General features: G+C 49.5%; 1 protein-coding gene across 4 annotated transcripts in view; it reads left to right on the plus strand.

Moving 5' to 3' along the window:
- The first annotated feature begins 2,985 nt into the window (after positions 1 to 2,985).
- Positions 2,986 to 24,168, plus strand: part of RAB40C (RAB40C, member RAS oncogene family) — a 31,469-nt gene continuing 10,286 nt past the window's right edge. The window contains exons 1-2 of one of the 4 annotated variants that reach the window (XM_045849158.1): positions 2,986 to 3,150; positions 3,521 to 3,746. In XM_045849158.1, coding sequence (XP_045705114.1) covers positions 3,605 to 3,746 — 142 coding nt within the window. In that variant the 5' untranslated portion in view covers positions 2,986 to 3,150; positions 3,521 to 3,604. The other 3 variants (XM_045849160.1, XM_045849157.1, XM_045849159.1) reach the window with 3 other exon arrangements.

A 24,168-nucleotide genomic window follows, 5' to 3' on the forward strand; every position in this document is an offset into this window, starting at 1 on the left:
AGGCAGTCTCACATTCACATGTGGCAGATAAAAATTGGGAGGGACACCTTGGGAGTGAGTGATCCCAGCCCAGCCCCAGGCCAGACCACACAGCTCAGGGTTCCAGCGCCAGGAAATAAAGCCTCGTAACTTCTGGCTATAAAAACTAGTGGGGGTTAGGGTGGCAGAAGAAACTGCTGGTCTCTCAGGAGAGTTCATTTAAAGGGTCTGCATAGTCCTAGAATGTATGGAAACCCACCCATTCTTGGGAACCACCACCAGGGTAGCAGCTAGAGGGTTGGCAGTTGCATATGGAAAGAGGATGAAGTGACTGAAAACAGGATGAATGCCAAGAAAGCCTTTAGCTGCCAGACAGTGGCATTGTCCTCTCTCCGACCCCTCCCCAACATACAGAGCCACAAAGCAGTGAAGTGCGTTACCTACCCTGGCAAATACCTAAGGCTCCGCCCCATACAACTTAACAGGTGTGCTAAGACAAAGAGTCAAAGCAGCCCTACCTAGTACACAGAAACAAACACAGGGAGGCTGCCAAATTGAGGAGACAAAGAAATATGGCCCAAATTAAAGAACAGAACAAAAACCCAGGAAAAGAACTAAGCAAAATGGAGATAGCCAGCCTATCAGATGCAGAGTTTAAAACACTGGTAATAGGGATGCTCAGAGAACTTATGGAGCATGACAAAAGCATAAGGGAAGAAGTGAAGGCTGCAGTAAGTGAAACAGAAAAATCCACAGGGAACCGACAGTGAAGGGAAGGAAGCCAGGATTCAAACCAAAGATTTGGAACATAAGGAAGAAATAAACAATCAACCAGAACAGAATAAAGAAACAAGAATTCAAAAAACGGAGGATAGTCTAAGGGGCCTCTGGGACATCTCCAAATGTACCAACATCTGAATCATAGGGATGCCAGAAGGAGAAAAGGAAGAGCAAGAAATTGTAAACTTATTTGAAAAAATAATGAAAGAAAACTTCCCTAATTTGGTGAAAGAAATAGACATACAAGTCTGGGAAGCAGAGAGAGTCCCAAACAAGTTGGACACAAAGAGGACCACGCCAAGACACATCATAATTAAAATGCCAAAGTTTAAAGATAGAGTATCTTAAAAGCAGCAAGAGAAAAGGAGACATTTACCTACAAAGGAGCACCCATAAGATTGTCAGCTGATTTCTAAAAACAAAAACAAACAAACAAAAAAAACTTGCCAGGCAACAGGGGACAGGATGTATTCAAAGTGATGAAAAGCAAGGACCTACAACCAATATTACTCTATCCGGCAAAGCTATCATTTAGAATGGAAGGGCAGATAAAATGCTTCCCAGGCAAGGTGTAAAGCTAAAGGAATTCATCATCACCAAGCCCTTATTTTTTGAAATGTTATAGGGACTTATTTAAGAAAAAGAAGATCAAAACTATGAACAGTAAAATGACAACAAATTCACAACTATCAACAACTGAATCTAAAAAATCAAAAACGAAGTAAACAACTAGAACAGGAACAGAATCCCAGAAATGGAGATCATTTGGAGGATTATCAATGGGTAGGGGGAAGGGGGAGAATAGGGGAAATGGTACAGGGAATAAGAAACATAATTGGTAGGTGCAAAATAGGGGGAGGTTAAGAATAGTATAGGAAATAGCCCTGGCTGGCATAACTCAGTGGATTGAGCGCAGGCTGTGAACCAAAGCATCGCAGGTTTGATTCCCAGTCAGGGCACATGCCTGGGTTGCAGGCCAGGTCCCCAGTGCGGGCCACATGAGAGGCAACCACACATTGATGCCTCTCTCTCTCTTTCTCCCTCCCTTCCCCTCTCTAAAAATAAATAAATAAATAAAATATTTTTTTAAACTAAACTAAAAAAAAAAAAAAAGAATAGTATAGGAAATGGAGAAGCCAAAGAACTTATATGCATGACCCACGGACATAAACTAAGGGAGGAGGGGCATTACTGGAGGGAAGGGGATGTCGGGCAGAGGGGGGCAAAGGGGGAAAATTGGGACAACTGTAATAGCATAATCAATAAAATATACTTAAAAAAGGAAAAAGAAAAATAACCCGTGCATTCTGTAAACAACCCCAAAGTCACTTCCTCCTGGAGGCCTCCATGGTCAAGGCTTGGAGTCCCACGTCCTGACTCGCCTTGTGGGCCCTGCAGAATCTCCTCACCTAGCCTGACACGGACTCAGCTGGACATCTAGGCTCCGCCCCGGGCACTTGGGGGCAGAGCCCTGTCACTCTGCCTCTGAAGCCTGTGCTGCCAACACCTCTGACAGCTGAAGCGGCACCCACCTGCGGAGCCACCGTGGTTCTAGAACGTTAAGACTTCACAGCCACGCGCTGTGGCCTACAGCCTTGCCCGGGGCAAAGGGCATAAGCCCCGGCCTGCACCCCCGGGAAGCTCGCTTAATTAGCTCAGAGTGGCCTCGCCCACAGTCCCGGGCCGCCACAGCCCGGACCCAACCAAAGCCCTCTCGACCCCGTCCCCTTCTGGAGGCGAAAGCCTAGTTTCTCCCGGATCCCCAGCGCCGATCGGTTGCCTTAGCCCCGCCACTCCTGGGTCACGCCCCCGTCGCGGGAAGTCGGCAGTTCCAGGGGGCCACCCTGCGCTCTCTGGGGTCTCTGCGGAAGCAGCCGGCCGCAGCTTACTAGAGGGTTTAGTCCTCCGGGCCACAGCTGCATCACCTCACCACGGGGACAGCCACTATCCAACTCCCGTCTACGGGACGGAAGCGGGCGTATGCAAACAACCTGGAGTTGCAAGCCCCTGATTGGTAAGCGTATAGGGAAAGCAGTGGGAAATAGGAGATGGGCTTAGAAGGCCTTGATCGACGTGCTGATGGTCCAGTGGCTCTGGGAAGGTCCGCGGCGGTGGCCAATGGCGGCGGGGAGGGGCGGGGCGGGATAGGACTCAAGGTATGTAGAGGTAGTGGGCGGGGTTGTGGGTGGTTCCGGGATTCTCCGGAGCTGTAGTGGTGCTGACTGACGTGCAGGCGGACCAGTGGTTCTGGGAAAGCAAAGGGAGAGTGGCCAACGGCAACGGCGACGAGTAGAGGCGGCTGGAATCTTTGCAACGCTGTGTAGGGAACAGTGTGGGGGCGGGCAGTCATGACGGACGTGCACAGAGGCCAGTGATCTCGAGAAAGCGGCGGTAGGTGACCAACGGCGACCCAAGGGAGGTGGAATAGGGCGGTGATGGGGTGGGGCGATGGGAGGCTTTGCTGTGGTGTGTGGGAAACGGTGGGGGCGGGCAGATGCGAAGGACGTGCTCGCGCGCCAATGGGTAGGGGCAGGTAGGCGGCGGGCAGCCAATGGTGGCGCGTGGTCTGGGGGCGAGGCAGGGCTGCGCGGCGCTGTGCGGGAAGCAGCGGGGCGGTGGCAGCGCTTAGGTGAAGCGGGAGGCGGAGCAGGTGCGGGCCCCGGGCGCTTTGCCCCGGGCGGTCGGGGCGGCAGTCGGGGCGGTCGGGCCCTCGCGGACCGAGCCTCGCCGGCCCCCGCTCACCCACCCCTGGTACCCGCAGGTCGGTCAGAGGCCTCCTCCCCGCCGTGCTCCCGCGGCTGGCGCCGTGGGCATGCGGGTGCGGCCTGCGCGCGCGTGAGCGAGGATGGGGACGCAGGGCAGCCCGGTCAAAAGCTACGACTACCTGCTCAAGTTCCTGCTGGTGGGAGACAGCGATGTGGGCAAGGGCGAGATCCTGGAGAGCCTGCAGGACGGCGCGGCTGAATCCCCATACGCCTACAGCAACGGTAAGGAGGCCCCGCAGCTGGCCTGTCCTCGGGGAGCCGCTCCCCGTCCCCTCCCGGGATGGGCGCAGGGCCCTCGTATGCGGGGCTCTCCCTGCTGGGCCCAAGGCTGCTCGGAAGCCTTGTGAGCACCACGCAGTCCCCACAGTTAGCTGGCTTGGGAGGTGCCTCTCCCAGTGGACCTGAGCTGCCACCTCCTGTCACATCGGGTCTGTAATGAGAACTGCGCCAACCAGCCATTTGCCCTACCCGGTTAGACTGCAATTAGGAGCCAAGGATCAGCGCCTTGCCTTTCTTCATCTCTTCACTGTGGTTAAAGCCTAACACTGCCTGGCAAGGAGCAAGCCTGTGGCAATTTGCAATCTGTTTTCTTTCTCACTATTTTCAACTCTAATAAAGGCCTGAGGCTGGGAAAAAGCAGCTGGATTCTGTATAATCAACTTGGCAGTTTGAGTTATCAGCTCGAGGCCTAGAGGCCTTTTTAGAGGCTAAGGGCTTAATGGGAGGCTGAGATTCTGCTGTGAGCTTCCTGGAGAAGGGTTTTAATCACAGAGCAGCTTGGTGGCTGCTGGGTGACAACTGACCTAGGAGGTGTGTGAAGAAAATGTTCAGGGGCTTGAGAAAGGATGTACTTGAGCGGGGAGCATCCAGTAGTCTCATGGCGGCTGTGGTTCTGTGATGGATGGCCAGGGTTGTCTCATGACCCTGTGGTGTGTGCACAGATAGGGGTGTGGGACCCAAAGGCAGGCTTTTCCCCTGAAATGTTTACTCACTGCTCAGGGAATCAACATTTTGTGCTGGAAGAAAACACCCCCCCATTCATGGTGTTATTAAAATTTCTTTTAAAATTTCTTGTTGCACCTTGGCCAGGTGGCTCAACTTGTTGGAACATCATCCTATACACCAAAAAGGTTGCGGGTTCTATTCCTGGTCAGGGAACATACCTAGATTGTGGGTTCAAACCATGGTCAGGACATGTACAGGAGGCAACTGACCTGTTTCTCACATCGATGTTTCTCTAAAAAAAAAATATCAATAAAAAAACATATCCTTGGGTGAGGATTAAAATTTCTGGTTGCATGGCTAAGGTACACATCACCAGCACTTGTCTGAGCTCCCCTTAATTCACATGTTTAATATAGAAAAACATAGTTATCTCAGTCAAGAAGCAGTGTGGCCTATCCCCACTCCGCGATGGGGCCCTTGTCCCAGGCCACACAGGGTGTTTCCTTAGGAGAACCAGGGACTCTGCCTATAGTATGTCAGTGTCCAGTCTCTCCAAGGATCTTTTGTTTTTCTGGCAGTTCTGTCTTGTCCCACCAATTTTACTTCAAGTCCTTGCCCTCCACACTCTTTGTTGCTTTGTTTCCTGGGCTCTTGTCAGTCCTGTCTGACTGCTCTGAGCGTTTACTGTTTGCCAAATTGCTTACCTTTGGGCAGCTGAGAGTGCGGACGCAGCTCTTCCGACCCTTTCGATTTAGGACTTGTCAAGGTTGTTGGATCACCTGAACTGGCTGGATGCCCTTCCTGCTGTAACAGCTTCAGCATTGGGCAATTGTGCCAGATTCACGCTGTGCCACCTCCCAAAGTATGTGCTTTCAGCCCTAGCTGAGAGAAGAAACCTGGAAGGGCAAGAAAGGAGGAACTCTGGGTTTGTTTATAGGTGAGGAAAATATGAGGCCAGCCAGGGATGTGAGAGGGAGGGCTTTTGCTGAGGCTTCTACCAGCCACTGCCACCTTTATGGACACTTGGCAGCCACTGTCAGGGGTGCCCCTCATGACTCAATCAGTAGGTAGTTGAGTTGCTTTTCCAGTGGCAGTGTTATTTCCTGGAGTGCTGCCTCTGGGCTGCTGGTGGGATGTGAGAAGAGTGTGAGAGGGGTTGGGCTTCTTCAGGGGCATCTTTTCCTGGACATAGATTTATACTTCTGAGGGTCAGCTTAGTATCCAGCTTAGTAGCCTCACCATCAGGTACTCCAGTTGGGTGTAGTGAGCATTCAGGGAACACAGAGGCTAGCTGGAGAGATAGGAACCACCTTCTGTCCCCTCTGTCAGATTGCAGTGCATTGCCACACTTCCTATGACATGCTGACTGAGTAAAACCTAGAGACCTGCCTGGGATAGCGGAGATGTTTGGTCCCACCCAGGACCACCTGCCAGAAATGGAGAAGAAACCACTCTTAGAAAGGTTCCATGTGCCGTTAGGGCCAGGACACACTCACAGGTTACTGCGAGTTCCCCATAGCAGTAAGCAGAGAAGAGAAGGCAGAGTGCCTGGCCCCTGTGTCTGGGGGTCCCTGAGGTTGAGATGTATACAATATGACAAGTGGGCCTTTGTGCTCAGGGCCTCCACTCACTGATCTCAGGGCCCCCTGTTTTTTATCAGGGTGAAGTTGGTGGGCATGTGCATACTCTCTGCTCCTCCTAAGGCTTCCTAAGGGAACCTGTTGGGGGTTTGGGAAGCTCTGCAGCAACTGGTTCTCAGGATTCAGCAACATGGGAATTTTTCCTTTAAAAACGTTGTAATATCCATGGTCTGGCTGGTGTGGCTCAGTGGATTGAGCACTGGCCTTCGAACCAAAGGGTCACTGGTTCAGTTCCCAGTCAGGGCACATGCCTGGGTTATAGGCCAGGTCCCCAGTGTGGGGCATGTGAGAGACAACTGATCAATGTTTCTCTCCCTCTCTTTCTCCCTCCCTTTCTTTCTCTCTAAAAGTAAATAAATAAAACCTTTTTTTAAAAAAGTTGTAATATTCAAGAGTTTTTAAAAATTTCTGATCCTCTTACAATGGATATACACGCTATTTCTTTTTCCCCTGTGTTGTTAAAATCCCTCAGCACGTCTCTAGCCTTCTTGTTTTCAGCCTAAAGTTTCATGGTTCTTCTGACTAGGAGCAGGTGACCCATGGCAGTGAGGTCCCCACTAGTGACAGGCATGCAACCAAACCCCTTTTATTGGGCCACTCAGATGACTTACCCGCATGGAAGTCTTGTCTTGCTTGTTCCTCAGACATGTACATGAGTGCATGTTGCTCTCCTTGCTTTATAAACATATGAGTCATCCAAACAGCCTTTATTAGAACTGGTGCCTGCAGTAGTGATGAGCCACACGTGACAATGTGCCAACCATGCAGGAGCATACAGTGGCTCTTGGAGTCTGGTGATGCTAATGTGCTCTGGGCTTATCGGTTTCCGTAGATCTGGAGACCTTCCTCTCAGGAGGTTTGCTTTCCCTTTTTCTTAACTGCACAGGAGTGATTTTAGAGTGCCTGTGCTCTCCTCAACAGAGCAGAACACTTTGTGTAGAGGTTCCACTGGGCCATCTGCTAGGGAAATGTGCTCCAGAACATGAGCCCTAAAGAGTCTGGGTTGTGGAAGCTGGCAGGAAGAAGGCAGAGTGTTCCACGAGCAGCTTCTGCTCCCGAGTGCACTGCCAGATCTGACTCTGCTCCAAGGCTGTTGTTCCCTGAGGCGGTGTGCTGGGCACACCCTGGTGCGCAGGTCCTGTTTTCCCAGGGTGGTGAAGGTCCTGACTAAGACAGCTGTGTCCTCTGCGCCTTGGTTCCCACACGTCTTCATGACAAGGGTCAACAGGAAGATTTGGTGTAGTCGATATGGTGTTGTCCTCGACACTCCTGGCGTGAGAGCTGCACACAGGAGGCGCTAATTGAATGTGTTCTGAATGAAGGTGCAGCTTGTGTGCAGCGTCCCCATTCTGACAGTCCCTCTCTCTTTCTGTGCTTGGCTGGGCTCGCATGTCTGGCCTTCATCCATTTTCTGGGCAGTTTATTGGGCTTTGCCTTTTCTTTGTCAGATGCCAGGGTCTGAGGTGGGGCCGAGTCCCTCGGTGCTGTTCCTCATCCGGTTCTCACTGACACCTTGCGGTGGAGGTGTCCTCACCATTCCATTCTGTGGATGAGGAGCCAAGGGTCGGCACACTGAGAGCCTGCAGCTCTCGGGCAGCACGCAGCCTGGAACCCCTGTCTTCTTTCGTGTGGGCTGTCTGACCCCCTTCTTCAGGAACTCGGTGCTTCGAGTAGTGAAAGTGACCCTCTTCGCTGGGCGCTCTCCTTGTGCCCTTGCCCTCACCTCCACCCTGGGCCTGGGCCTGGCTCCTCTCTCTGGTGATCATAGCCCTCCTCCCTGGCGCCTCCTGTGCATTTGGCGTGTGTTTTCAGTGCATCCCAAACTGAACTCTTTTCTTCTCCTGGCACCTCTGTCCTGGTCTTGGGGCTGCCTCCTCCCTCTGCTCTGGGGCCCGGGATCAGTCACTGAGGTTCATTTGTTCTCCTTTCACTGCACTGCTTCTGCCCTTCTGCCTCCCTTCTGCCTGCATCTAGCAGAGCAGTAGAGCCCCAAGAGCTCCCAGGTCAGCCGCTGGCCAGTACAGCAAACCATGGGTTTCCAGAAGACTGTGAAGGGCCATTCCAGATCCGTCTGTGTCTGTTGGCCCTGTTGCCAGAGGCACTCAGCTGCTGTGTGTGGTGTCAAGATCAACTCGCCCCGCCTGAGATGGTGGCAGGCTGGGGCGCAGGGGGAGACAGATGTCCTTATCTCCTTCAGGTTATGCTAACTGGGCTGATGTGTAATTTGGACTGGCGTGACCATTCCTAAATTTTCAGAAAACATTTGAGTAGGTAGAATGTTTTCAATGTGAAGTTTCTCCCAATCTTTAGCACTTTCCATAAGCTAAACAGGTAACAGGCAAGTGCTTCCATGGCAGGCACACTGATGTGCAGAGTTAGGTCACTCTTTCAAGGTTGTGTGGTTGCAGTGACACTGCTTTGTTGTGTTGTGTATGTCTAACATCACCATTCCCATTACCAAGAATGTTTGTGGCTTGGATGATGAATTAAATAGAAACATGTTACAGGAAGTGAAGAAGAAAGCGAGAGGGTCTTGCAGGCACTTTTGCCACTTGTTCTGGATGAATTGCCATTGGCAAGATGTGACATTGTTGGTTCCTGAGAACCTGGCCACTGAGCTGCTCTGGGTGACGGGGAGGAGAAGGGATGGAGTGTAACCAGGCCAGAGTTGTGGGCGGCACCTAGTTAGGTGGCATGCCCCTCCCTCGATGGGGTGTTGTGGGGCCTGGGGCTGTATCAGTTAGGGTGTCCTGCATTGGGTGTTTTGGAGAAAGTGGGGAAAAGTGTCAGTGTGTGGGACCCTGGCCTGAAGCAAGCTGCAGAAAGAATGGGAGAGGGAGGGGAGCTGGCCTGTGGGGCAGGGTTTCCTGCCCTGGGCCCTCAGGAGCAGGATGTTGGGACTGTGAGCACAGGCCTCAGAGACCAGGGGAGGGGCTGAGCCAACACCAGGTATGTGGGTTCATCGTTAGGATGGGACATGAGGGTAAATACAAGTGAGTAAAGTGAACTTGAACTTTTAACCAAGGTTTCTGAGGTTTCCTGGCTATGATTGTGCTCTTATAGGGCCAATAGTGACGGGGAAACTCTGATATCCACAGCGATTGTCTTTTGCCAAAACGGGAAGATAATCTCACCGGCTGTGGCCACATGCCCTTCAGAGGGTAGAAGAGGGACAGGGGACTGGTAAACTCAGCATTGATGGAGAAGGGAAAGACCCAAGGACCTGAGCAGGATGGTGGGTGGGACCAGACAAGCTTTGCCCCCTCAAGGTGCTGGTGCTGACGTGGCAGAGGGGTGTGGCCCCTTGTCTAAACTCACAAGAGGGAAGCGATTCATGTGGAGCTGGGGGTTGCTAGGAAAGACAGGCCTTCGGGGTTGCAAAGAGGGAGGGAAAGTGAGGAGTGGCCTAACCAAGTAGTGCAGAGGGTGTGGTATCAGGAGGCCGGCATCCTGAGAGAGGGAGTCCACCACTGAAAGAAGGCATCCCAGCATCCTTGAGGAAGAGCAGAGAATGAAGAAAGCCCAAGGGTGGAAAGGCAGGCACTTTACAGATTTTGAAAAGTGTCAAAGTACAGGCAGACAGGTGCCAGATCTCTGGGCAAGTACATTAGTGTCAGCCCTAGACAGCGATCTCAGCTGGGTGAGGACTGTGTGTTTGTGAGCCCAAGAAGCCACCAGGTGCTTCCTAGGTTGGGTGGCAGCACTGTGGCTGAGGTGGGCCTGTGTTCCATCTGGCACTTTTTGGGGTCATAAGCTGGGTCTTGCCAGCCTGGACCTTCCCAGGAAGCAGTTGCCTGTCCATGGGGCCAAGGTAGGGTAAGTGCCTGCCACTCAGGTCTCTGCTGGGAGGGATGGATGACAGGTGAAGTGATGTTTTCGGGACTTCGATGCTTTCTACAGCCTTGAGTGACTGAAGGAACATGGTGCCATCTAACGGGGTGCCGAGGCTCTGTGTGCAGGCCCAAGAATCACTGCACAGGAGTCGGTTGCTGCAACTTGGCAGCAGCGATGACCGTCCACCCAGCACGTGCACCATCGCTGGTACCCGCCTCAAAGCCTCTGGGCCCTGCGTGGCTATTACAGATGCACACTTAGCACTCGTGTTTGCACTGTTATGTAATCACTTTGTATTGATTTCTGCCTTCCGTTGTTTGGTCCTCTCTCTTCTGGTCCACTGTTGTCAGTCCTCAAACTGCTGGAAGGCTTCAGGAGCTGAGTCCGGTTTTCTTAAAGTCACCATTTGGGCAGGGGAAGGCCTGTCCCTGGTGCAGATCTCAGGAGCAGTGCGGATGACAGAGCAGCTTGCAGAAGCTGCTGCACTGGTCCATGATACAGATCTCCCGCAGGAGTCGGCGGTCCCGGGCTGACACACACACTCATGCCGGCATGCACTCTTGGTCACTGGAGCTGGCAGTGACTTGAGTGGGGCCAGATCAGAGATGACCCGGCCCCTCAGTGGTGGTGTTGCCAGTAGGAGTATTTTCCTTATTTTAAGTCACTTGGCCACACAAAGAGTTGAAGAGAGGAGATTACAATGGAACAGCAGTTTCCAACCTTCTCCATCTCATGGCACACATAAACTACTAAAATTCTACAGTGCACCAAAAACTATATTATATATTGTGCCAGTGTAACCAAAAAATAGGTATAATTTTGATTCACTCATACCGGGTTGTTATTGTTGTGTTGGCCATCATCCTTTTTGGATTGGACAGTCTAAGGGAGGCTGACTCAGTAGTCAGGTACCACATGTTGTAAAGATTCCCGTGGCACACCACCCTGCCTGCCACAGTGCACCGGGTGGAAATCGCTGTGATGAAAAATACATGGAAAGATGTGTAACCTTAAAATTAAACAGGATGGAACAATCGCCTGCAAGTCAGTCACAGAGTGAGTCCGCTAACACTCAGCACTGACGGCGCTCACAGAGGGCCGCAGAGGCGCGTGTGGGGTGCTCTCAGTAAGGGACTCCATGGCCTGTACCCAGAGCCTGAAGAAGTCTTCCCTTTTGACTGAGTAATTAGGATCTCTCCTGGGGAATGATAGGGGACACAGCTAGGGAAAATCTAGGCTTTGTGGTTTGTTTTTTTTATTAAAAATGAAAACCCTGAAACAGCCTAAGCATTCAAGAGTGGAAATATGGTATAGTCAGTCATAGGGTGAGATTATTATATAGCCTTTTAAAATGCTAATTTGGAAGAATATTTAATGCATATTCAGTGATACGGGGTAGTCTCTGAAATCTTAAGTGGGAAAGAAGTATGCTTAATTATATAGTGTATCAGTGAGTGTCAGATGAAAGAGAATCGTGCAGTGAAATACACGAAAACATAAATGGTGGTTATCTGTGTATTTGGGGGTTATGACTAATTGCAGCTGTCCTGTATTTCCCCTGGTTTTGTGTACAGACGTGCTTGTTTTCCTTTATGGACAACAGAAAGCTTTGGTTTGAATTGGTCTGGTGTGGTTTTTAAGGCATTAAGGAAAACTCTTCACTGCCCTAGCATTTTTCTGGAAACCCAGCATGCCAGTGGAGACACAAAGGCATTTTGAAATTTATTAGGTAACTTCCGCTTTCTTTTCGTCCTTCACCAGGCAGCTCCCTTTCTTTTGTCCCGAGCGACCGGCTTGTACATGCGCCTGTGGTGGTAGACCCTCGCCTGTAGAAGGGCAGGCATGGGTCACCCGAGGATTGTCCTTTTCCCTAGAATGCCTACGTGGTCAGCACGTTAGGGGCAGGTGTTCACACCTTGCTCTGTTCTGTATTCAGACCTATCTTGTGGAGTGATTCAGGCCCTTGTGGTCAAAAGGCCTACTAATCTAAACTCTGAGCAGGTCAATATCCAGTGGGTTTACTTTTTTTAAAATAGATTTTATTGGCATAACTGACATACAATAAAATGTACCTATTCAGAGTGCACGTGTAAGTCGGGTGAGTGTGACAAGTGTATTCGCCTACATAACTACTGCTGGAATAGAGACCTAGAACGTGTCCACCTCCCCCACCCTGCAGGTTCTCTCCTGCCCCTTGAAAGTCTGGCCCCCAGCCCCAGCCCCCACCGGTCCGCTTCCTGTCCCTCTACAGTACTTTTGCCTCTCCAGAACTTCCTGTAAATTGAATCATGCAATGAGGTTTTCCTTATCTTTGGTTTGTTTCACTCAGCATAATGTATGTGAAGTTTTCACGTTCCTTTCTTTTTGTTCCTACATTCCTTTGCATAAATATATTCCAATCTGTTTTTCTATTTACCTGTCGGTACTGCTATTGGGTATTGTAAATAATGCTGCTATGAACATTCTTGTATAAGTCCTTTAAACACTTTTTAAAATTTAGTTTTTGTGGTAAAATATGCATATTTATCACATTGGCCACTTCTGAGTGTATGATTCAGGTTCTTGAAGCACATTCATAATGCACAAGTCCTTGTGTGTCTGCTAACTTACAAGAACTCACCAGACTGTGTCCTAAAGTCACTCTGTCACTGGGAGTTCCCACTAGCAAGGCATGAGGGTTCCGTGCTCTACACCTTGGCCGCCGTTTGATATTGTCAGCCTTTCTTTCTTTTGATAAACTTTATTGAGGTATAATTTATGTACCAAAAACCTGTATGCATTTAAAGTTAGAAGTAGAAGGAGTGTTGACAGGTGTGCACACGCCATTCTTGTGCTCTTTGCATGCCAGCCCCTCTGGCCCCAAACCTGACAGCCGCTGACCTCTGTGTTATAGACTGGCTTGCATTTCTAGAGCTTTTCTGTAAATGGAATCCCACCATTTGTACTCTTGTGTCTCTGGCTTCTTTGTGTCTCCATTTTTTGTGGGATTTGGCCACGTTATCATGTGTGGTTGTAGTTCACTCAGTTGTGTTGTGTAGACTTCACACTTTCTACAGGGGGGTTTGGGGTTATTCTGAATAGTGCTCTTATGGAAATTCTCACACAGGCACACCTCGGGAATATTTCGGGGTCAGTTCCAGATCGCCTTCGTAGAGCAAGTTGTAATCTTTTTGCGGGTGGAAAGTGTTGCCTTAGTTTGTAAAAAAGGCATACCAGCCCTGGCTGGTGTGGCTCAATGGATTGATTGATTGCCGCCAGCCTGCGAACCAAAGGGTCGTGGGTTCAATTCCCAGTCAAAACACAGGCCTGGGTTGTGGGCCAGGTCCCCAGTAAGGGGTATATGAGAGGCAACCACACACTGATGTTTCCCTCCCTCTCTTCTCTCCCTCTCTTCTCCTCTCCCTAAAAATAAATAAAATCTAAAAAAAAACAAAATATACACTGTGTAGAACAATAATACAAAGTCTGCCTGTATGTGTTTTTGATGGATATATGCACACGTTTCTGGCAGGGGGTCCTCTGAGGAGTGGGATTGCTGGGCTGTAGGGTATGTATATGTTTAGCCTTAGTTGATGCCACCAAACAGTTTTCCAAAGCAGCCGAACAACTTCTGTCCCATCAGGAGGGTGTAAAAGTTCTGTTTGCCCCACATCCTGCTTTCATTTCAGCAGCTGCCTGTTTCTCTATAAGGGCTGTGCATGCTCTGCTCTGTGGGTCACCTTCTGTTATTTAAACATTCCACAGTGGATGGATTTTTTTAGTTTGTATCCAGTTTACTTATCATAAAAGACTTATGTAAGTAGTAAATAGCCTTTACTTACTTTTATACCTAGATACTCATTTTTTGTTACTGCTATAACATTGTCTGACAGTTCTGTATGTGGGCCCTAGGTCAACAGTCACGGTGTTGACAAGCCGTGTTCCTTTCTGCAGGTCTTCTTCCTTGCTCATTGAGTTATTGGTAGAATTTAGTTCTTTGTGCTGTATGACCAAGGTCCCCGTTCTTTGCTAGCTGTGAACTGAGAGCCATGCCAGCTTCTAGAGATTGCCCACATTCCTCACTTGTGTTCCCCTTCCTCCATCTTCAAAGCCAGATCAAGATCCCTCCCGGGCTTTGAGTCTCTCCTGCCTTCAAACTCATCATTCTGACTCAGGCGGGAAAGGGTCCCCACCTTTAAGGACAAATGTGATGGTATTGGGTCCACCAGGATAAGCCGGGATCCTCTTCCCTCTCAAGATCCATGGCCTCGGTGGTACCTGCAAAGTACCTCGGCCCTGTAGGAAGCGTGTTCACAGGTCCCAGGGATTAGGGTGTGGGCATCTCTAGACTGTTACTCCAACACCACACCTTTATAAAAAGTTCTTTTGTTGTTTTGTTCTGATGGGTTTTCATAGGTATAGTGGCTGTTCAGAGGAGTGTATGTTTGCAATAACTGGTATTAGTTATTGCTATGGACCATATGTTTGGGACCTGCCCCCCCCCCCCCGCAAATTCATATGTAGAAACCTAACCCCCAAGGCAGTGGTATTAGGAGTTGGGGCCTTGGAGAGGTGACTGGGTCTTGAGGGTGGAGAACCTTGTGAATTGGAACAGTACCTTACAAGAGACCCCACAGGGTTCCCTTGCCCTTTCTGCCATGTGAGGACACAGCAAGAGGCTGACCGTCTGTGAACTAGGAAGTGGGATCTCACTAGACACTGACTTTGCTGGTACCTCGGTCTTGGATTTCCAGGATCCAGAACGGTGCAAAGTAAGTTTCTGTCATTTATAGGCTCCCCGATCTGTAATATTCTGTTACAGCATCCCAAGCCAGCTAAGAAATTACCACAAATTGACTACCTTAAAACAACACCCACTTATTAGTGTATAGTTTTTTGGGGTCAGAAATCTGGGCACAACTTAGCTAGGTCCTTACAGGGCCTCGGGGGTTTTCACAGGCTGTAGTCACTTGCAGCGTGGGACAGAATCCCTTCTAAACCCACATGGCTGTTGGCAGCACCTGGCCACCCTCTGTTCCTGGCCACATGGCCCTTTCTACATGGCAGCTTGTTCATAGAGCCATCAAGTGAGAGAATCAGCCTACAGGAGTCTCATGTAATGTGATCACAGAGGGGGCATCTATTACTTGGCCCTACTTAGGATCAAAAGCAAGTATCAGCTCCTACTACCCTTAAGGGGAGGTACCCAGAGGCATGACTGCCAGGAGGCAGGATCCTGGACCCACTGAGAGTGTCCACCACACTGCTTAGTATTGCCTCCTTGGGGTTACACCAAGTTGTGTGCCCACTGGGACTTGTGGAATTGCCTTTTCTGTCCCCAAGCACGCCCTATGGTGTGAGTCACATTTCCTTGGCCACAGCACATGAAGGTGAAGGCTGGTCACGTGTCTTGGGCTGCATGCACATACAGGATGGCCACCCGAGCCTGCCTGGATGGCTGGTGTGTGGATCCTAGGACACTTCCCTGTGTCTCCCTGTGTTATGAAAAGCTTTTTCTGGTTCCTTTTTTGCCTTTTGTGTGCCTTTGGGAGCTTATTTTCCCTGCCTAAGGAGTAACACTAAGAAACAGCATCTGCCTGTCTTGGGTTTGGGGGTGGTACCCTCACTCTGGGCGTTGGATGTCATCTTGAAAACACAGGAGTGCACTTCATTCAGACTACTGGCTGGGGCTGTGTTTCCCAGGAGGTGAGATCTGGGAACTATGAACAGCCTGGGCTTTCAGCCCAGCAGCACCTCCTGCCAGTGTGGAGGGGCAACGCTGCACGGAGCCTTCCCCGAAGTCACTAGGTGGCTTAGGCTCCGCTGGGTCACCTGCCTTGCCGAGAGGGCATGATGTTCACGGTTCCCCTGGCCCGGGGATGCTCCCAGCCCATCGTAGAGCCTTGCAGTGGGGAAGCCTACTGGGAATGGTTTCCTTTCCTTCAGCCACTAGCCAGCATTGTAGTTTCTGGTGGTTGCTTTAAACACTGCAGGGGAAGACATTGGTTAGCATTTTCTGTTTCACTCTTAAATCCAGTCTTTTATTACTCATTTTTTGTTCATTGTTAGGGATTTTTAAAAAGTCTTCCTGTAACTTTTAATCATGTTGGAAAATAGTTGCATAATTACACACTGGGGGTCGCCATTGCTGGAAAAGAGGGGGTTGCAAACGTGCTGTCCAGGCAGGCAGCGTCTCTCCAGCCGGCCCCTCCAGTCAGTCCAAGTGGAACCTGGGCAGGTGTGTGGGAAGTGCCTTCACTGAGAGGACTGCCAGGGCATCAGTAGCAGTCCCTATTCTGACTGGCCCCTGCTCCCACTGAACACTGGAACATTGAACTTAAAAACATCCAACAATCTTGATTCATGCACCCAAAACAGAGCCGAGAGGGAGGATCTCAACCGACAGCTGAGAACTTTTGGTTCCTGTTCACCTGTGTCGGTCCCTTGCCCTGATTACCTCATAACGTCCTAGGGCCGTGGTGAGCGTGGGTTCCGGGGGGTCTGTTGTCCTGCATCAGTGCTAACAGAGATGAGAGCATCTGGAAACTCTGAAAGAAGGGATGTGCAGGAGAGACTCGTGACTTCAGGCCTGCTCTGCCCCGAGACTTCTGATGGAATACTGTGCCTTGACTTCAGCCTGCAGAGCGGCTGCTGTGCTGTGCTGGAGAGTGGCTGGCCCAGGAAGACTGGACTGGGCACCAGATTGTCCTTGACAGTCTGGCCACGTGGCCGTGGATGCCCCACTCCTGAGTACGGGTGGCCAGGTGAAGACAGCTGATGTCATGTTCGTCAGTGCTACCCAGCTCTCAGCCTTCCTCCTCTGTGTCCCCACAACTCTGCCTACAGCTCCTGATGAAGTGGGTCCCAGCAGGCAGGAGGGGCTGCCCTGGTAAACTCCCCAGATCACCAGGATGTGGCGACTGTCAGAAAATGAAGTGCCATTCCAGAAAATTGAGACTTTAATTATCATTTTGATACATCCTTCCTTCCTCTACCTCCTTTCTCTGAATTTGAAATACCTCTTTGAAGGATGGCAGTCAACAGACAGGTAATTACAATGTTCCTGCAACTCCAGCCTCCATCACCGACTTTTTGGAGTGGGTGAGCTGCTTTGTGCTTTTCCCTGCCTTGGCTGTTGTCAGGGGACAACAGGATCATGAGGGACTTCACTAGGCTACAAGGCCAGTGGTGCATGGGCACAGCGTGGGGAGGCCTCCACCACATGCTATGCTGAGCCCAGGCATGTCCTTCTGGACCAGTGCTTTGCTAATCCCCTTCACTGTGCTGAAAAGGAATGAAGTTCATCCCTGGCCGGTGTGGCTCAGTTGGTCAGAGCATCATCTTGTGAACTGAAAGGTTGCAAGTTCGATTCCCAGTTGGGGCACATGCCTAGGTCATAGGTTCTGTCCTGGTCAGGGCATGTACAAGAGGCAACTGATTGAAGTTTCTCTCTCATGTTGATATTTCTTTCCCTCTCTTTCTCCCTCTCTTCCCCTCTCTCTAAAATTAATAAACGTGTCCTCAGGTGAGGATTTAAAAAAAAGGGAATGAAATTCATAGCTAATCAATTCTACTTACACTCAGAACTAAACAGACATGCACATATACATGTATCTGCAGTATAAAGGAGAGTGAAAGCAGTGCAAGGTGTCATAAGATCATTTGAATTTCAGTAGGTCATTGCTCGTACTAGATGCTCATAGGTGACAATAAAAATGTATCTGGTGTAGGTGTCACTGTGGGTGATGAGATTTTTTTCTAAAATGATGACAACTCCTTAGCTTTTAAAAGATTTTTATTTATTTTTAGAGCAAAAGGAAGGAAGTGAGAAAGAGAAGGGGAGAAACATCGACATGGGAGAGGATTATTGATCGGTTGCCTCTCGCACGCCCCCAGCTGGGGATCTGGCCCGCAACCCAGGCATGTATCCTGACTGGGAATCGAACTGTGACCTTTTGGTTTGTGGGATGATGCCCAACCCACTGTGCCACACCAGTCAGGGCTGTTAAACAACTCTTGGTAAGATTCTGAACAAACAAAACCTAGTCTTCTGTGGTTTGCAAGGTGCTGGCAGCTCTGCAAAACATGGCACAGGGCCGCTGGGCATCATGGGCCCGTTAGCTCCTGGAACAGTGCCTGGTGTTGGATTACCACTCCCTTCAGAGCCCTGTGGAACAATAGAAAACTTGTGAACCCATCAGGTGAGAGAAATTGACAATTTGGGAAGCAGGTGCCACTGCACACCTGAGTGCAGCACTAAAGCCTGGGCTGTGAGGGGCCAGCAGGGATTCTGCAGCTCCAGACCCTGGACCCCACATCCCCAGGCCCCTCTGCACACAGTGTAAGGAGGATAGGCTGAAATCAGGGCAGGGGCTGAATGGCTGGATGGCCCACAAGTACATAGGCAGTTTCCCCTCTGGGAGGATCAGGCAGAATAGAGGGCTGAGTGTAAGTCCATTCCAAATGGGGAGATCCTGACTGCCTCTCACCCCTAGTGCTGAGATAGGAGCCCTGTGGCAGCAAACAGTCTTTGCTGAAACAGTTATCAGTCCAAGATACATGAGCTCCACACTCCCCGAGGTACCTGACAGGTTCACTGTGAGCCCAGTTCACAAGACCAAGTCACTCAGAACTTCCTATGGGTTTTTAAGATTCCTCGGGTGAATGGACAACCAAGGGCCACCACAAGGTGAGGAAAGATATTGAAGAACCTTAACAATTTAATAATTAATGTTGACGGAGATTACTGCATCCAAGAACCAAGGACAAGATGCTATTAGAAAGGAATATTCCAGCCCTGGCTGGTGTGGCTCAATGGATTGAGTGCGGGCCTGTGAACCAAAGGATCGCCAGTTCAATTCTCAGTCAGGGCACATGCCTGGGTCGCGGGCCAGGTCCCCCTTGGTGGGCTTGTGAGAGGCAACTGATCTGGGTATCTCGCACATCAATGTTTCTCTCCCTCTCTTTCTCCTTCTCCTTCCCTTCCCCTCTCTCTAAAAATAAATGAATAAAATAAAAAAGAGAGTGATGATGGAAAAGATGAGAAAGCTTTTTAGCCCACAGGTCACTCCCTAGCTAATGGGAGGCCAGAATGTGGAACAGAGGTGAACTGGTGACCTGAAGGACTCCTGGGCTCCCAGCATAGAAAGTGAAAAATAACCCCCGGAACACTGGACAGATAAAGTCCTGAGAACTTTCAGAGTAAAAGGTCCTGTAAGAAGGGCTAAGAAGCAGAATACCATTTCCTCTGAGAGCCTCTGGTCACCTGCCACTGTGCAAGCCCTTTGTCCATCCAAGGAGTGTCTACTGTCCTAGGGTCTGAGACCTGGTCATCCCATGTGACCCCTCCCCATCTGTGAGCTGCTTTAGTCCCCAAGAGGCCTGGTCAAGGCCTGGTCAAGCCCTGTGCGCCAGCAGCGGTTCTGGCACCCGATGGCCGATTTCTGTTCTGAATGGTCACAACGGTGCTGTACAAGCCATTAAATGTTGTGAAGGACATCTCTGGTCATCAATTTTTCAAAGAGCTGCTCTATATTTAAGGACTGAGAGGGTGAAGTGAGGGAGTAGGTCAGGGGTGTCAAACTCATTTTCACTGGGGGCCCTATCAGTTCCCCAGTTGCCTTCAAAGGGCCAAATGTAATTCAGCTCCTTAACAGCTAAGGAGTAGTTCCATTTATACAGTTCTAAAATTATTTCGGCCCTTCAAAGGCAACCTCGAGGCTGATGTGGCCCCTGGTGAAAATGAGTTTGACACCTCTGGAGTAGGTGATTGAAATTCTTTAGCAACAAATCTTCAGACAAAACAATTGTCAGGACTGATTCATAGTGAAGTTTGGTTGGACCCTATCTTTTTTACCACAGGGAGATTGTGCCTACAGGCCTCTCTATGGACTTGCTATGTCTATATTTTCTATGGCTTTAAAAGCACACTGTAAGTTTTTATCCAATTGAAGAACAACTTCTGGTCAAGATGGCGGCTTAGATAAACACGGCTCACCTCCTGAAACAACCACATCAAAATTGCAACTAAAATATAGAACAACCATCAGTTAGAACCATCAGAAATCAAACTGAATGGGAGTCTGACCAAACTACTGAATTAAAGAAACCACACCCATCCAGACTGCTAGGAGGCGTGCAGATGCGGAATGAGCTGGTCCCACATCTGCATGTGGTGTGTAAGAATTCAGGAGGGCTATCTTGGGAGTGAGGAGTCCCAGCCCCAGCCCAGGGTTCCAGTGCCAGGAAGGTAAATCCCCATAACTTCTGGCAGCAGGGATTGAGTCAGTGGAAGAAACTCTGGAGCTGTAAGCAATTCCTCTTAAAGAACCCACACATGGACTTACACAGACTCATTCCCTCTGAGCTCCAGCACCACCAGGGTAGCAGCTTGAAAGGCAACAGTGGCATACAGGGAGGAACTGAAGAGTCTGGCATCAAGGAAGGGGCTGGGAGACAGCTTTCTCCCAGACAGAAAGGCAGGCAGAAGCCGTTGTCACTTTTCTGAGCCCTCCCCCCTCTTGGAGCCACAGAGCTGGCAGGCGGGTGCCATATCTGAGACTCTGTCAACCTGGCTAACACTGATTGCCCTGCCCTGGATATCACTTGAGACTCCATCTCACCCAACTAATGGACTCATGCAGGCTGTTAACCATGACTTTTCCATATGCATGGCTGGTCTTGGCTTATGCTTCACAACTTCCTAAATCCTAACAAACAAGCAACAGCTAAGTGGCCCCAGGCCTGTCACTGACAGTAGCCAGCCTAGATTCACAGCTTGGCTTCCCCTGGGAATCTCCAAGCCCAGCACAAGTAGCAGCCATCTCAGATTGCTCTATAACTCAGGCAGGGTGGCCTGAGGCAGGACACAGGTGGGGGCTGACTTTGACCTGTATCACCGAGGGAAACCCCAAAGCCTGCACAGTGACAGTGGCCCAATGGACAGTGACAGACCACATTAGAGCAGTGTTGCTCTGCACAGCTGATCCTACATGGAGGGCAGAGGTTGGTGGTCTGTAGTCATAGCCAGTCCTTGCAGCTGACTGGCTGGGGCAAATCACTTCCATTGACCTGCCAACAGCAACAAAAGCTCAATTACTAGAGGAGGGTGTACTCAGCCCACACAAAGGGTGCACCTCAAGTACCCAGCTTGGGTGATAGGGGAGGCTGTGCCACTTGACCCTACAGGACACCCACTACATTTTAGGCCACACTACCAAGACAGGGAGTCTAAGCAGCTCTACCTAATACATAGACACAAACACAGGGAGGCTGCCAGAATGAGGAGACAAAGAAAACATGGCCCAAATGAAAGAACGGATCAAAACTCCAGAAAAAGAGCTGAAGGAGATGGAGATAAGCAATCTATCAGATGCAGAGTTCAAAACACTGGTTATAAGGATGCTCAAGGAACTTACTGAGGGCCTCAACAGCATGAAAAAGATCCAGTCAGAAATGAAGGATGCACAAATTAAATAAAGAACAAGTTACAGAGAAACAACAGTAGAGTGGGTAAAGCTGAGAATCAAATCAATGACTGGGAATATAAGGAAGCCAAAAGCAACAATCAGAAAAACAAGAAAGAAAAAATCCAAAAAAAACAAGGACAGTGTAAGAAGTCTCTGGGACAACTTCAAGAGGTCCAACATTCACATCATAGGGGTGCTGGACGGAGAAGAAAAAAAGCAAGAAATTGGAAATCTATCTGAAAAAATAATGAAAGAAAACTTCCTTAATTTGGTAACGGAAATAGATATGCAAGTCCAGGAAGCACATAGAATCCCACACAATATGGATGCAAAGAGGCCTAGTCCAATATACATCATAATCAAAATGCCAAAGATAAAGAGAAACTCTTAAAAGCAGCAAGAGAAAAGCAATTAGTTACCTACAGGGGAGTTCCCATAAGACTGTCAGCTGATTTCTCTAAAAAAAACTTCATCAGATAGAAGGGATTGGCAGTAAATATTCAAAGTCATGGAAAGCAGGGACCTACAGCCAAGATTGTTCGACCCAGCAAACTTATTTAGAATCAGAGAGCAGATACAGAGCTTCCCACACAAGAAAAAACTAAAGGAGTTTATCCTCACCAAACCATTATGATATGAACTGTTAAAGGGACTTATTTAAGAAAGGGAAGATCAAAACTATGAAAAATAAAATGACAATAAATACATATCTATCAACAGTTGAATCTAAAAAACAAAGTAAACCAGAAGAACAGAGACAATTATGGATTTAGAGAGTATTTTGATGGTTTTCAGATGGGAGTGGGTGTGGGAGAATGGGTAAGAGGTTGGGATTAAAGAGTACAGATAGCCCCAGCTGGTGTGGCCCAGTGGATTGAGTGCCAGTCTGTGAACTGCAGGGTCACCAGTTGGATTCCCAGTCAGGGCAGATGCCTGGTTTGTGGGCCAAGTCCCCAGCTGGAGGCATGCAAGAGGCAACCATTCCATGTTTCTGTACCTCTCTTTCTCCCTCCTTTCCCCTCTATCTAAAAACAAATGAAATCTTTTAAAGAAGTACAAAGTACTTACAGAAGTTGTTACAGAATAGCCATGGGGATGTAAAGTGCAGTACAGGAAATGGAGTAGCCAAAGAATTTATAAGCATGACCCATGGACATGAACAATGGTGTCAGGACTGCCTGAGGGAGTGGGGGTGCTGGGTAGAGAGAGACAAAGGGGAAAAAATTGGGATAACTATAATACCACAAGCAATAAAATATAATTAAAAAACAGTTTTTACCCAGATGTGGGATGTGGCAAGGTGAGGAGCAAAGTAAGCATGAAGAATATGTTTGAATTTGAATTTTCGATATCCAAGTGAGTATGTCAGCTGAGGGGTTCTCCACCCATGCCATCTTCTCACCATCCCCTCCCCTTTTGACCTCTTTGCTATGGGGCTGTCTGCAGCTTTCAGCGGGACCCTGCTCTCTCCTTTAGGGACCTAATGCCCACTTTCCTTAGTCCTCTCACACAGGTCTCAGCCTTCCTGGGGATGCTTATGCTGGTGCCAGGCACGGGGACCACCTTTTCCTTGAAGCCAGGGCCAGCAGCAGAGGGCTCCAGAGAGCAGTCACTGTCTTTCAGTCTAAATCGCTTCAGTGGTGATGTTGCTCAAACATCCAGCTGAACTCCAGCTTCTCCTCTGCAGTGTTCGCTGAGAAAGCTTCTTCTCTAATGAACCCTCTGACGAGCAGGCGTGGGGGTAGAGGACTGTGCAGCAGGAGGGCTGTCAGGATGACAGCGGCCCCATCTCATTACCAGTTCCCAGCTCTGAGTGCTTGTCCCCACATCCCACGGGTGTGTTTGGCAGAGCTGCTGGAGAGCACAGACTGGGTGTCCTTTCTGACTCTGACCAAAGTTCACATCCTGTTGTCCTGGGTGGGATTCAGGCAGATGGGTCAGCAGGCTGTCCAGGACATACAACATTTACGATGTGGGTTATGGGAGGAAGCTTAGAGGTGGGTGGAGGGTGGAGCCAGTTCCTTGGACCCTGTTTCCTCCTGAGCCCTACCTGGGTTCCCTCTCATCCCTGAGCCCTTCCTGAGTTTCCTCTCGTCCCAGTGGCCCAGTTCCCTGCCAGGCCGCTGGGCCACAGTGCCACCTCTGGGCTGCTTGGCTGTAGGGCGGCTCCTTTCAAAGGGGCTGGCCTGCGGGAGTGGAGCAGAGCGGTCTGGGGGCTGCTCTGCCACATGGAGGCAGATCTGATGTTGCCTAGAGGATGGGCATCCACATCCACAGCCTTCCTGAAATTACTCTCATAGGGCCCCGTCTCACAGAGGCTGTGAAGACAGGACCAAGAAGAGGGGAGTCCTGGACCAAATCTGTGCTTCCTGTTTGACAGAATTCCAGGAGCTTTCAGCCAAAGAAGCTGGTTATCAGTAGCTGAGAGCTGGGTGAAGGGCAAATGCAGAGGAGGTACAGTAGAGACAGGCCTGAGTTTTGTTTCTTCCTGAAAAATAGTTCTTTCACGTGAGAATATGTGTAAGAGAATCTTCTCTTGCTTTTTTTCTTTTTCTTTTCTTTTTTAATTTAACTGTTGTTCAAGTACAGTTTTCTGCCTTTTACTCCCATAGCAGTCTTCTTTCACTTTTAAAAAAATATTGTGGTGAAATATACATAACATGAAATTTACCATATCAATTATTTTTAGGTGTACAGGTTAGAGGCATAAGTACATTTACGCTTGTGTGACCGTCACCACCCTCCATCTCCAGAACTTTTCATCTTCCCAAATTGAAA

The sequence above is a fragment of the Phyllostomus hastatus genome, unplaced genomic scaffold (assembly GCF_019186645.2).
Source record: "Phyllostomus hastatus isolate PE091 unplaced genomic scaffold, TTU_PhHast_1.1 phas_contig_64, whole genome shotgun sequence".
In the NCBI taxonomy this organism is placed as follows: domain Eukaryota; kingdom Metazoa; phylum Chordata; class Mammalia; order Chiroptera; family Phyllostomidae; genus Phyllostomus; species Phyllostomus hastatus.